The 13,215-nt window shown below is 41.2% G+C and overlaps 1 protein-coding gene across 1 annotated transcript in view; it reads left to right on the forward strand.

Annotated features, from left to right (window-relative positions):
* The first annotated feature begins 580 nt into the window (after positions 1 to 580).
* The window catches only part of TM9SF2 (transmembrane 9 superfamily protein member 2), a 40,151-nt gene continuing 27,516 nt past the window's right edge, over positions 581 to 13,215 (forward strand). Inside the window, exons 1-2 of the mRNA XM_068374429.1 lie at positions 581 to 867; positions 6,996 to 7,063. Of these exons, the coding sequence (XP_068230530.1) occupies positions 748 to 867; positions 6,996 to 7,063 (188 nt within the window). The 5' untranslated portion in view covers positions 581 to 747. The remainder of the gene's footprint in view (positions 868 to 6,995; positions 7,064 to 13,215) is intronic.

Here is a 13,215-nt window from a genome sequence, read left to right on the forward strand (position 1 = left end):
GTTGTTTGAATAGGGTTTATTTGAAATGTAGAGGTTTACAGCCTCTGTATTAGTACCTGTTAACTCGACTTGACCACGACTGAAATGCGTTTTCAGATCTAAATTTTGTTGCATAGGTTGTTGACGTGGGGAAAATTATTCGAATGAAATTTAAAGGCTTTGGTGTGTGTCATTTTCATTTATCCCCTTTGGATAAGTTTATATGTATGTTTTTGTAATATTTATCTTATAGTTCCTTGTATACAAAAAGATTATAGTAATCTTTCGCCAATTATCGTATTGTATAGCAAACACAAAGGCAAAGCCAGGGTCAATTCCCTAGAACATAGCATTTACGTTATGCATAGGTTTCCTGATCATTGATACCAACCACGAACCTAAAGTAATCCTTCTATTTGTCGCATCTTTAATTGCTATATAGCAATTGAACGTCATCAAATATTATCAATAATATTTTTTGTAAATTTTGAAATATTTTCCAGACCAATTTGAAGCTTTTTATCAATCGAATATTGAGGAAAGTCTAGCATTGACATTGAAGGGTAGATTATTTTTGTGGGTTCTGGTAACTATGTTACCCATCATGCTCCGGTAGACGTGTCAGCGATAACACTGAGTGCCAGATCAACACACAAGCTTTTAGTGGTAGAAACCTCCCAATATTTGCTCTGGATAAAGTCCAATGTCTCTGGAAACATCGCGGAGATCTGTCTGAACCCTCTGAGCAGCCATTAAAGCATAGTCATCATGTTTAAGAGGACCTTACTGCTATTATGTGGGGCATTGACCATCAACGCATTTTACTTGCCGGGATTGGCCCCAGTCAACTATTGTGCAAAAGGAACTGAAATCGAAGCAAAATGCCAGGTAAGTTTTGAGTTTTTTTCTCTCTCTCTGTGTGTCTCAGATGATGTAATAAGTAATAATTAATGCAGATAAAAAAAATTAAATGTCATGGCTATACCCTGGGTTAGACTAATGGCTTTATGGCTATTCCCGAGGTGCTTTAATTCGTGGCTACTCCCTTTTATAAATGTTGTCTTTAATTGGCATTTATGCAGATTAATTGTCCATTCCGGACTAGAAATATTAGTCAGCTCGTCTTAATGAAAAAAATATAATATTTCAATGTCTAGTTCAGTTTATGGGCTCTCTTAGGTTTTTGGATATTTAGTTTGGAGTTATCTTATAAATAAGTGTATTAGTTTGGTTTAATAGGGTGTATGTACGACAGTGGCCACCTGTATGTATTGTTATGTCTAACTTAGAATACGATAGTTTAAGGGGGGGTCGCAGGGGACGTTAGTCCCACGCGGCTTGTAGGCTCCAAAAGTTCAATAGCTTCAGGTGTTACTGTAGAACTATTTAAATAGGCAAATCAAAAAGTAAAATTGCAAAATAGATGTGCTAGTCATGCAAAATTAAACCAGAGCCTTTATATATCAGCGGCCAGTTCCTCATGCATTGATTAAAAATGGACATCAACTAATCTAAACTTCCCCCCCCCCCCATAACCCAACCTACAAGCTGTGTCCTTATCTACTTACCTAAGGGTGGCTAACACTCCCCTGCGACCCCCCTTACACTGCCGTAATATAAGTTAGATATAATAATTTGTACAGGTGGCCGCTATCGTACATACACCCCAAGGAGCCTTTGTATATCATCGGCCAATTCTTTCCCGCAAGCATAAAAAATGGAGGGGTGTGTGTATGGTAGCGGCCACCTGTATGTATGATGATGGCCGACCAAGAATATGGCAGTGTAGGTGGGGTCGCAGGGGCCATTACCCCCCTCATCAGGTAAATAGATAAGGGCACGACTTGTAGGTTAGGTTAGCGGGGGAGTTCACGTTAGTGTCCATTTTATTGCACGCGGGAGGAACTGGCCGCTTATATGCAATGGCTCCAAAATGGACAATAACTAACCTAAACATTCCTCCTTAACCTAACCTACAGGCCATGTCCTTGCCTACTTGCTTAAAGGGGCACCCCCCGTACACTGCTGTATTCTTAGTCACCCATCATCATATATATAGGTGGCCGTTATCATACATACACCACGAACTTTTATCCTCTAAAAATCGCTTGGGCTATCTTAATTATACCACTTGGTATGTTTTAAATTTAAGGGTAACCTACCCATGCAAGGTTATTATTGAGCTGTCATGTTGATTCTGTCATGGGACTTTCTCATGGCCAGTCTCCTACCAGCCTCTTGGGTAGTACAATGATAACGTGTCAGCCTAGGATTCACATGGCAGCAGATGGGTCCCAGCCTTGGACCGTGAGTTTAAGCTGTTTAGTAGGGAGGCCACTGCTGTGGTTGGGTACCACAGAGGGGGTATGGGCTTACCCGGCGGTTGTTCTGGTGAGCCTCTGTTCTCATGGAACTTGAACTAAAACCAGACACCCTTACAGTTTATATGCATGCTTCACCCCCTTTTAATAGAAGCTCCTCCCCCTCAACTGTCACACATTTGTAGCAGTTTTTCTTTGAAATATGAAAATTTTTATATTGATGGGATCAGGTCTCCTCGTACCAAAGTCATCAGTCCCAAATAACCAATTATTCCAGACTGTCGGGTAGTGTATAGGTGGTTGTGCCCAAAAATAACCAATTGTTCCAGACTGTCGGGTAGTGTATAGGTGGTTGTGCCCAAAAATAACCAATTGTTCCAGACTGTCGGGTAGTGTATATGTGGTTGTGCCCAAATTTTTTTCCTGTCAAATACGACCACTTGGCTAACCCGCATAGTGCAACATGTACCACTTGTCAGAATAAAGGAGCAATAATATAATGTTTAATTGCGAGCGTAGCTTGCCACGGCTGAGCAAAGACCTGTTAGTGAATACAGTAATTAATGTTACAGTAGTTCATCAACCAACATACCCTTAGAATACTTTTGTGATTTTGCTTCCCATTTTATATTTTCATGAGTTTCAACTCTATGTGCAGAATGCTGGTGCACATCAATTATGCTTGTAACCTCGTACCACTGTACGTCAAGTGGCCTGGTCGTCGATATGCAATGTTAATTCGTAAACGTACCTCATGTAAATATAATATAGGATCAACTGTAAGTTCTAATGATTTACTTACTAAGATAATAGCCATTTTCTTTGGTATTTATAAGGTACTCGTTAGTAGCAGTCAACTGCATTGCAATTTGGGTACGAAGCAACGTGGAAGCTCAAAAACAAGTGACCATATATCTTTTGGAGGAAATAAGAAGTACTATCATGACTCGCTCCACACTCGAATACCCATGCAGTGCTTTTCTTCTGCATTAATCTCTAGTGTACAGTAATGCGTACTTGCCGCATGTTTGGTGGTCTCCCTTGTGGCACTTTCACGAGTTGGGTCTAGGTAGATTCACATCCCTTTTACCCAAACTACCGTGGTAAGCGGTTTTCCACAGAATTTCCATGCGAGTGTTGTAGGGCATGGCTGTCTTCCCTGTGGGAGAAATATCGTTCCTTTCGCAATAAATTAGCCAAAAGGAATCATTCCCCTACCTCGTTTTCTTCCTTGGATAGCAAGAAGCATAAGCTTGTATCTGTGACACATAATATTTCCCACTCCATTGCTCCTTTTCTGGAGCCCTCAGGGACTCCAGTAACTGAGGATGATGGCCCAGACATTACTTTACATATTTATGATAATTTGATTTATGTATTATCACCCTATGGGCCTTGTGATCATGTGTCAATGCCTGGGACTGATACCCTGGCCACGGCTCCTGCACTTCAGTGCACAGTCCAATCCCATTGCCTGATTACACCAATTTACGTAGCTCTCACTTGTGTGCTTAGCGGTGACCCCTTTATGGTAGTGTCTCAGTAGGATGACTTTTTGCTTCTTGAAGAATCACCCTTGAAAGCATCGAAAGGCCCCCCATTCTTACCCGTGAACGTCACACTCTCGAGTCGAGACTGCTCTGTCCCCACCTTCAGAGACAACGTGTACCACTTCATAGTGCTGTGTTTTGGCCTCTCCACAGCACCTCAGGTCTTTACCGGGATCTTTGACCTCGTCTCAGTCTGGGCTCATGCCATGGGCATCAGGCTCCTTTGGGATCTGGAGGACTGGTTTCTTCTAGCAGTCATGTCACAGGGAGCTTCTCCTCAAGTTCTGCAATGGATTTAGGGATCCAGCTGAACCTAGAAAATTCCAGCCTTGTCCTTCAACAACATATTAGATACCTAGTCATTGAGATCGACTTAGCCAAAGCCAGTGTGTTTCGATCTGCCGATAGGATGATAAGAATCAGGTACGTGGTAGAAACATGCTTTTGGCAGAATCTTCTAGGACATTTCGCCTCATTGGAGGAACTGATGCATCTACGCTTAGCTTAGTGGACTCTGAAGAGCCAGTATTAAAAAAAATTGGACCCTCCTGCAGCGTTAGTGTTGGTGCCCTAGGAAGTTGCGACATATCTCCGGTGGCAGTTGAGACATGAGAACCTGCTAGCAGGTCCACTGCTACAGGTCCTTCTATTCTCCAATGCCTCTTGCTAAGGGTGGGGAGCTCACATTCAAAGGTAACAGATTTCAGGCCTGTGGTCAGAGGAAGACAAGGCCTTCAATCAATTGCCTGGAAATAAAAGCTACGAATCTAGCGCTACTTCACTTCTGGGAGACTCTCAAAGGTCACTCTGTGGTGTTGATGAGTGACAATTCCACAGTGGAGACCTACACTTCCAAACAAGGAAGCTCGGCATCCCACTTGCTATGTCAGCTAGGAGTGGGACTCCTCCATTGGACACAAGTCGATGCAGTATCTCTAAGCGAGACTCATTCCTGGGAAGAACGGCATTGCCGACCGCATGAGTTGACCAGGGATGACAGTTGGTTCCAAATATGTATACTTCCTCTTGTGGCAAAGAGTTCTTGTGACTGTGGTTTTTCCGGTCTTCTGCTCACCAGTTCCAGACCCATCAGTGGACCTAGAGGATGCAACCTCGAGTTTACGCTTTCCCGCTGTTCTGTCTTGTTTGAAAGGTAATCAGCATGGTGCTGACTATCTCAAATCTCAGAATAACGCTAGTGGTTCCCTAATGAACACACACCGAATGGTACCCAGACCTGTTCCTGCTCGTAGTCTAGGTACCGAGATAGCTACTTCTGTGGCCCTTGTAACTTCATGGTGGCTGGAGACAATCCAGCATATCCTTTGAGCAAAGGCTTGGCATAGAAGATGTCAAAATGTTTTTGTAGATCATCAACAGATGTTTACCAAGAAAGGGACCCGTCTTCACTTCACCAGTCGGAGCTTCTCTGCCTCTGAAAGTGGATTTCCCCCTCGGTCTTTGTCAGGGGAAGTCCCTCTTAGTCTCAGTGGTAAAAGACTGCAGCCAAACCTTCAGCCAGGTCTTTAGACTGAGGGGACCAAGTCTGTTCTCCTTGGGAGAATTGTCGATGCTTATGAGGAGCGCTGAGAAGTCTTTTTCTTTTATTGAACTCGGCCGCCTGCGTGGCATGTCACCAGAGTTTTCCAGTCCCTCAAGAGGTCCCCTAAAAACCTTTAAGGCAAGTGGCAGAAAAAGATCTGGCACTCTAGATAGTCTTCCCTCTTGCTTTGGCATAAGTGAAATAACTAGGCAAACAGAGGGATTGGAGATGATATCCTTTTCCTTCGTTCCTTGGTTTGTTGCTGAAACTCAGAACCCCGTCATTCACGACCTCAGGTGCGAGTCATCCATTTCTTCCTTACAGGATGTAACCAATGATCTGAAGGATTTGCTTCTTTTGCTTCTGAGACAAAGGGTTTTCAAATTCCTCTAAATTGTCTGGTTTAGGATTCAAAAGCTAGACTAGTATCTTGTATCAAAGACAATTAAATATTAATTTAGATGGGTACGAGTCAAGAGATTTGTCTGTGACTAGGACTAGTTTGGATAATATTACATATATGTATTTCCTTTTTTATGAAAAGAAACTGAGAATTTCATGGAAATAAATGGAATTTTTATTGAAAAATTTAATTTTATCCTCACCTGTTCGTATACAGTACTGTATATGGCCACCTGCCTCTCCAGTGACTATTATTAAGAAAAGATACGCGGTACTATTTATAATTTACACAACACCTGTGTACGTAACAGGTGTATTGACTTCAGTCGTATAGGCAACTAACTAGAACTTCCTAGGAAACTGTTCTATTGAGGTTCAGCAATATGGAAAGAAAACGCATTCTGTTTTAAGTGAATCTGTCACAAGTTAAACATATTAAAGTGGCTAGTTAATGAAACAAAATCCAACAGATTTTGTAGATTTGAGAGCAAAGCCCTCATTGCTCTCAGAAGAATATTGGGAGTGAAATGGCAGTACATGATTAGAAATGGTTATATGAAAGATTATTCGAGTGCCATATGTGGACGGGGGCATGATGAGTGGTAGATGGAGATGGTTTGGCCATGCTCTCCACTCTCTCCAAGAGAGATTAGTTCACCAAACAAAAAAGCCCTAGAAGTATTGGAAGACACAGGCCAACATGGCTGAGGGCTTTTGAATTGTGAAGTAGGAGATATTGAATGGAGAAGTATTAATTTAGAAACTCAAGATTGAGATGATTGGCGAAATCTAACCAAGGCCCTTTGTGTCAATAGGTGGAGGAGGATGTGATGATGATGTATTAATCTTAAGTAGTTTCTGCTTGACTATGAGACACATGCTAATCAGGTGCCTAGCTCTTGATCATAGTGTTAGGAGGGTATGAAATATGTGATTTCCTTTCCAGCCTGTTTAATTAATGATTGTTCAAATGCCACCCGTTCATTATGGGAAAAATTATTTTGGATATTCAAAGAGATGAGAATGTGATGTCATGGACAGGTTTTTTCACAATATTTTATTTTATACTTTTGAACATTAAATAAGCTTATTTTCAGACCTTTCTCAATCTCGACGGCTATCCCTGTTAATTCTGTTTTATTTTGGCTGCAGTTTTAAGTTGAAACTGACAATTAATAAAATCTTTTCTCTTCTTTACAGTCTGAGATTCCTCTATATGTAAATCGTCTAAATTCGGAGGAGTCTGTGATACCATATGAATATGAACAGTAAGTATGTTTCAAAAGTTATAATTTTTCAGTCTTCATCTCCAAATACAATATTTGGTATAGTATACAGTGAACCCTCGTTTATCGCGGTAGATAGGTTCCAGACGCGGGCGCGATAGGTGAAAATCCGCGAAGTAGTGACAGCATATTTACCTATTTATTTAACATGTATATTCGGACTTTTAAAACCTTCCCTTGTACGTAGTACTGTTAACAAACCACCCTTTACACCCTGTAATGTACAGAACACTTAATGCATGTACTTCAGCACCCTAAACTAAAACAGGCACAAATATTAAAGGCGATTTTATATCATGTGTTTCCTAAACACCTAAAAAGCACGATAAAAAATGGCAACCAATGTTTTGTTTACGTTCATCTCTGATCATAATGAAGAAACAAACTCATTTAGTGTACACATATATGTACGTATGGTTAGTTTTTGCATCGATTATATTGATTATACAGTACTGTATGTTGATTTTTTTATTACCAATGTTTTAGTTTACGTATTTTTCTTAGGACTTCCAAATGAAATCTTTTTCTTTATGACGCCGCCTGAAACGACGGCGTGTACGCTCAGTAAACAACCACGCTCAGAACAAACAAGGCATTTAACACGCATGATGATAGTGATAAATAATGATACAGTACATACAGTATTTACAGTACAAAGCATTTACAAAATATGTTACCTTACAAATATAAATTATACAGTACTTGTACGTAGCAAAGCAGGAAAACAATTTGAGAGAGAGAGAGAGAGAGAGAGAGAGAGAGAGAGAGAGAGAGAGAGAGAGAGAGAGAGAGAGAGAGATTGTTTTACGTACGTAAATGTAAATTTTAAACAAAAAAAATATGATAGGTTACAACATGTAGACTTTTAAAACCTTCCCTTTAACTTAATGCATACAGTACGTACATTACTAAACTATAAAACAGGTTAAAGTAAAAAATAAAGATTGTTACTGTACTCACCACGAAAGAAGTTCAAGAAAAACTTGAATGACGATGGCGATGAATTTGCTGCACAGTAGAAATGATGATGATGAAGCTGATGATGTGTTCTACTGTGCAGTCAATGATAGTATTTTACGTCTCTTCAGACGGAGGTGTCTTTTCCTGGGACACCTCTTCAACTTCTTCAATTTCTTCCGAAGGCGTACTAGCAGGAGGAACTGGCTCTTTTTTGCGAGGCTGAAAAAACATTGTGATCGGAAGTTGTTGCCGCTGCTTCTTTTTTCGATCCAAGAGCATCCTGTAGGGAGTCGTGATGTCATCGACCTTGTTGCAGAATTGCATCGAGCGAACCATATCCTCGTCCCACTCTTGCAACATTTCTTTCGCCTCCTTCATATGGTTGCAGAACTTGGCGAGCCGTTCTAATGTTAAGCCCGTTTCTTCTACATTTTCTTGGGTCTCTTCCTGGGTACCCTCACTCTCTTCCTCACTTGCCGATTTCGTCAGGTCTTCGAGGTCTGCGTCAGTTAGGGGCTGGGAATGGCAGTCCAACAACTCGTCGACGTCTTCAGTCGTCATGTCGCCAAACCCGTCACCCCCAATTATGGCAGCCAACTGCACAGATTTCCGTATTGCAGAGTGTTGGATTTCCGACGGAGTAAATCCCTTGTCGTCGTAAACAATATCGGGCCACAGCTTCTTCCAGCTCGCATTTACGGTTGCAGGTTTCATCTCTTGAAGTGCCTTTTGAATATTCTGCAGGCACGTGGCTATGGTGTACTGCCGCCAGTACGCCTTCAAGTTGAAGTCTTCATCCTCGTCATCTTGGGCAGCATCCACACACGCAACGAGGTCCGCCAAGGTATTCTTCGTGTAGAGGGCCTTGAACGCCCTGATAACCCCCTGGTCCATTGGTTGAATTAATGACGTGGTGTTGGGTGGCAGGAACTCAACCTGAACGCCCTCACGCGACAGGTCAGTTGCGTGTCCACCAGCGTTATCCATAAGGAGAAGGATCTTGAATGGCAAGCCCTTCTCTAAGAGATATTCATGGACTTGCGGGATGAAACACTGGTGGAACCAGTTGGAGGTCAGCATCTTCGTAATCCATGCTTTTTGATTATGCATCCAGTACACGGGAAGGAGATTCTTATTTTTGTTTTTCAAAGCGCGAGGATTTTTCGACTTATAAATAAGCCCCGGCTTTAACAAAAATCCAGCAGCATTGCCACACATCACGAGGGTAACGCGATCCTTGAATGCCTTAAAGCCAGAGGCTTTGGCTTCCTCTTTGAACAGGAAAGTTCGCGACGGCATTCTCTTCCAAAACAAGCCGGTTTCATCCATATTAAACACTTGTTCCGGCTTGTATCCACCTTCAGCGATAATGTTCTTGAAAGTCTGGTTCACGTAAGTTTCAGCAGCGGCAGTGTCAGCGGAAGCAGACTCCCCATGCAGGGAAACGCTTTTCAGGGCGAAGCGTTTCTGAAACTTCGCGAACCATCCTTTGCTGGCGGAAAAACGTTGTTTCTGACGCTGGGAATCAGTGGAGGTCCCTGGTTGAGGATCATCTACATCATCATCTTCTTCAGCATGGTCGCCCTCGTCGTCATGAGGTTCCTTTGCCGCAAAATTCTCATACAAGCTCAAAGCCTTTGTTCGGATGGTGTTCGTATCCAACGCTATGTTCTTCTTCCGACAGTCGGCAATCCACACAGCTAAAGCACCTTCCATGCGTACGATCGTTTTATTACGCGTTGTAACGACTCGCTTCGCTGATCTGCTAAAGGTGATTGCAGCAGTCTTTCTAATGTTCGCCTCGTCCTTCCTGATGTAGCGAACGGTGGATTCGTTGATGCCAAAATGGCGGCCGGCGGCCGCGTAACTTCTACCATCTTTTAACATGTCGAGAAGCGTAACCTTCTCAGCTATCGTCATCATTCTTCGGTGGCGTTTAGGCTCACTACCAGCCTTACTAGAAGCAGAACGCTTGGGAGCCATTGTAACAGAAAGTTCAACAAAAAGTTCAACTTAAAACAGTCGCACACAGCACAGATTAAACTTCACAAAGTTAAGAACGTCTACTCAGCAATACGCGGAAAGAGAAAGTGAACGATGCAGACCCGCGAGAACTGTGATGCTGGAAGTTGAAGATGCGGGCAAAACACCAATCACAGGCTAGATAACAAAACTTGAGTTTTGATTCGTCATCTGTCAGCGCTTGAACCAATCACAACCCGTCTTACAGTACATGGTGCGTTGGTTACTCATAGAAGATGCCCCGCGCATACTGAACGTACGTAGATTAAGTACAAGGGTACCGTAATAATAATAAATAATGATAATAATACTGTACAGTACAGTAATAATAATAATAATAATGATTAATAATAATAACAATAATAATTTTATTAACAACAACAACAATAATAATAATAATAACAATAATAATAAAAATTTACGTCGTACGCTATTTTACGCCTCTCTCTCTCTCTCTCTCTCTCTCTCTCTCGTACGCTTACAGTACTTATTCGAAATGTGATTTTTGCAACAAAGAATATTATTGGATGCAGTACTGTACTACGTACGTATACATACAAAAGATTCATGGAAAAGAAGCACATCCATTACAGTACACACCATTCTAATATGGTATGACTGCATCTGATTTGCGTTTCATGTTCGATTTAATTTTACTACGTACTGAATTATCGTATGATCACATTCTCTTTTCGTGTTTTATTTCTTTCTGTGCTGAATTATATATCATATGTAATGCAATGAACAATCAGTAAGAGCAGATATTACTAATTACAGTATTAATGGAATTACAGGTAACAAAATATCGTATTTGGTTATCTTCAGATTTCGCGGTATTTTCGAATTTTCCGGAAAATCCGCGATATGTATATATATATGGGTTATGGGAAAACCCCGCGAAGTGGTGAATCCGCGATTGTCGAACCGCGAAGTAGCGAGGGTTCACTGTAGTGTGTGTTTGCCTTACATATCATTGTTGAATTCATAATTATTTCATTGCCTCTCATATACCAAATAAGAGTATTGATACATGGACTTCCCTAGATTATGAGTTATGGCGTATACCTCACATAGCTTAGACCAAGTCTGATGCACCTAAAAATTTGGGGGGCTAGACTACCTTTTTGCGCCTTAAAAGTGTAGATTAATAATTGGTGGATTGCATAGGTGTAAGTGGTATATAGCATGTCTTGCTTAAAAGTAGGTTCATGCTAATAAAACAACTGGGCGATGATGTGGCAACGCTCTCTTGATTCGTTTCATTTTACAAGTGAGGCTATATATACAGTACTGTAATGTATCATTTTAAATATTTAACTTAGCCGGTGAATATATAGCTGCAACTCTGTTGCTCGACAGACAAACTCTACGGAAAAAACTCGCCAGCGATCACTACACAGGTTGAGGGTGTGCCCAACAGCACCATCTGTCGACCAGATACCCAGCTCTTATGTAAACAAAGACTCAATTTTCTCTCTGTCGACGTGTCGACAAGACGTACTTTACTCGCTGTTGAAACCTGGAGTTTTTCCCATCATATTTGGTGAAGTACTATATTCTGGTTTGAGCTTTCGCAGTGCAGGTGTTTTATCTTCATCTTAAATCTTGAACTCGTTTTGGATAGATTTAATTTTAGTGACAGAGAGTATGGACTTTCTTTCACTTTTAAATGGCCGACCCTTCCCTTAGACGGAAGTGTGTTTAGGCTTTTAGTAATTATCTTATCACATTATAAATTAATTATAGATTTTCCTCTTCGATTAACTTTCCATTTATAATAAACATATAAAAATAAATTTATATGCGACCTTTCCTGAGAGTAGGCGGTCCTAACTTGGAAACCGAAGTTAATCAACGTTGAGCCCTTTATATCGTAAATAGCTTTTAAAGAGCTAAGGATTTAAAACTTTTTAAATGAAATATTTTATGAAACAATTTCTTTGAATAGTCTTCGTACCTTTTTCAAAGATGAATTAACGTTTAGTTTATTTATGCTACGCTGTTGTTGATGTTCAGGACGTTCAACATGTGCTCTATCGTTACGATAGAGAGAGAGTGTATCACGGTTTCACTTTGCAGAAAGAGTAAATCGATTCTGACGTTTTGTTCATCCTTTCTAAGCTTAAATGTTTTAAATTCTATTTTAAAGGAACTTTTTAATTGAAAAACCTTTCAGTTTTTTCCTTTGGTCAAATAACATGTTTTTTTGACGAAATTTAATTGGGCTCTTCTCTTAGGTGCGAAATCAAGAGAGAAAGAGAGAGAGAGATAGAGACGGAGGGAGAGAGAGGAGAGAAAACGTTCCGTTCAAGCGGGTAACGTTGTTCTCGAGTTGCTCTCGTCCCTAGTCTCGGTACGGGGAGAAAGGATAAAACGTTTTTAGTTTTTATTCTCGTCCCCAGGCTATGTGCGGTTAGAGATTGAAAACGTAGTTTTGAAGGAACTAGTGTTTAGTCTCTTCCCCAGCCACTAAAATTTTTATCTTAAAATATGTTTTCTGTTTTTTGCTGGTATTAATGAGCTTGCATTATACGACTGATTTCGCAATTACTACCTTTTGATAAGGGTAGAATTGCGTGCTTCAGGTAGAAATCAGTAAAAGTTTCGATTTCAGTGAAATAAGTGCAAAACAGAAAATCGAAGTGATAAAGTGATATTGCGCAAAGTGTTACAGTGTTGCGTCCGAGGGTTCGTCTGTTCGTGCCTGTCATTCACCTAGTCCGGGACCTCTTGCAAGCTCCCAAACAGGGGAGAAGTAATGTCGAACGACTTATGGGTTCGAGAGGCCTTGATCAACGAACAGACGTTTCCCTCTATGGTATCGGGTGTATCTTACCAAGATCTCCCCTACCATATGACGAGAGAGACGTTTTTTCTCCTCGTCATCCGAAGGCTTTTCGCATAAGAAACCTGTCACAAGGTTTCGAAGCCCTTAAGCGAAAGTCAGTCCTTTCAGGACAGGTCCAGCGTCCTGGTTACAGCTATTAGGACAGCTCTGACCCTATGCAGTCATCGGATAACTGCTCGCCGCCTAACAAAAGCGTAACACAGACTCCGAGAGTCTTTTTTGTTGGCAAAGTGTTGCGGTCACAGACGTTACCCTCGTCTCTTACCACAACCATTTCCGTTGATCCTTAATGGGTTGTATGGCA

The sequence above is a fragment of the Palaemon carinicauda genome, chromosome 5, assembly GCF_036898095.1.
Source record: "Palaemon carinicauda isolate YSFRI2023 chromosome 5, ASM3689809v2, whole genome shotgun sequence".
Lineage (NCBI taxonomy): Eukaryota > Metazoa > Arthropoda > Malacostraca > Decapoda > Palaemonidae > Palaemon > Palaemon carinicauda.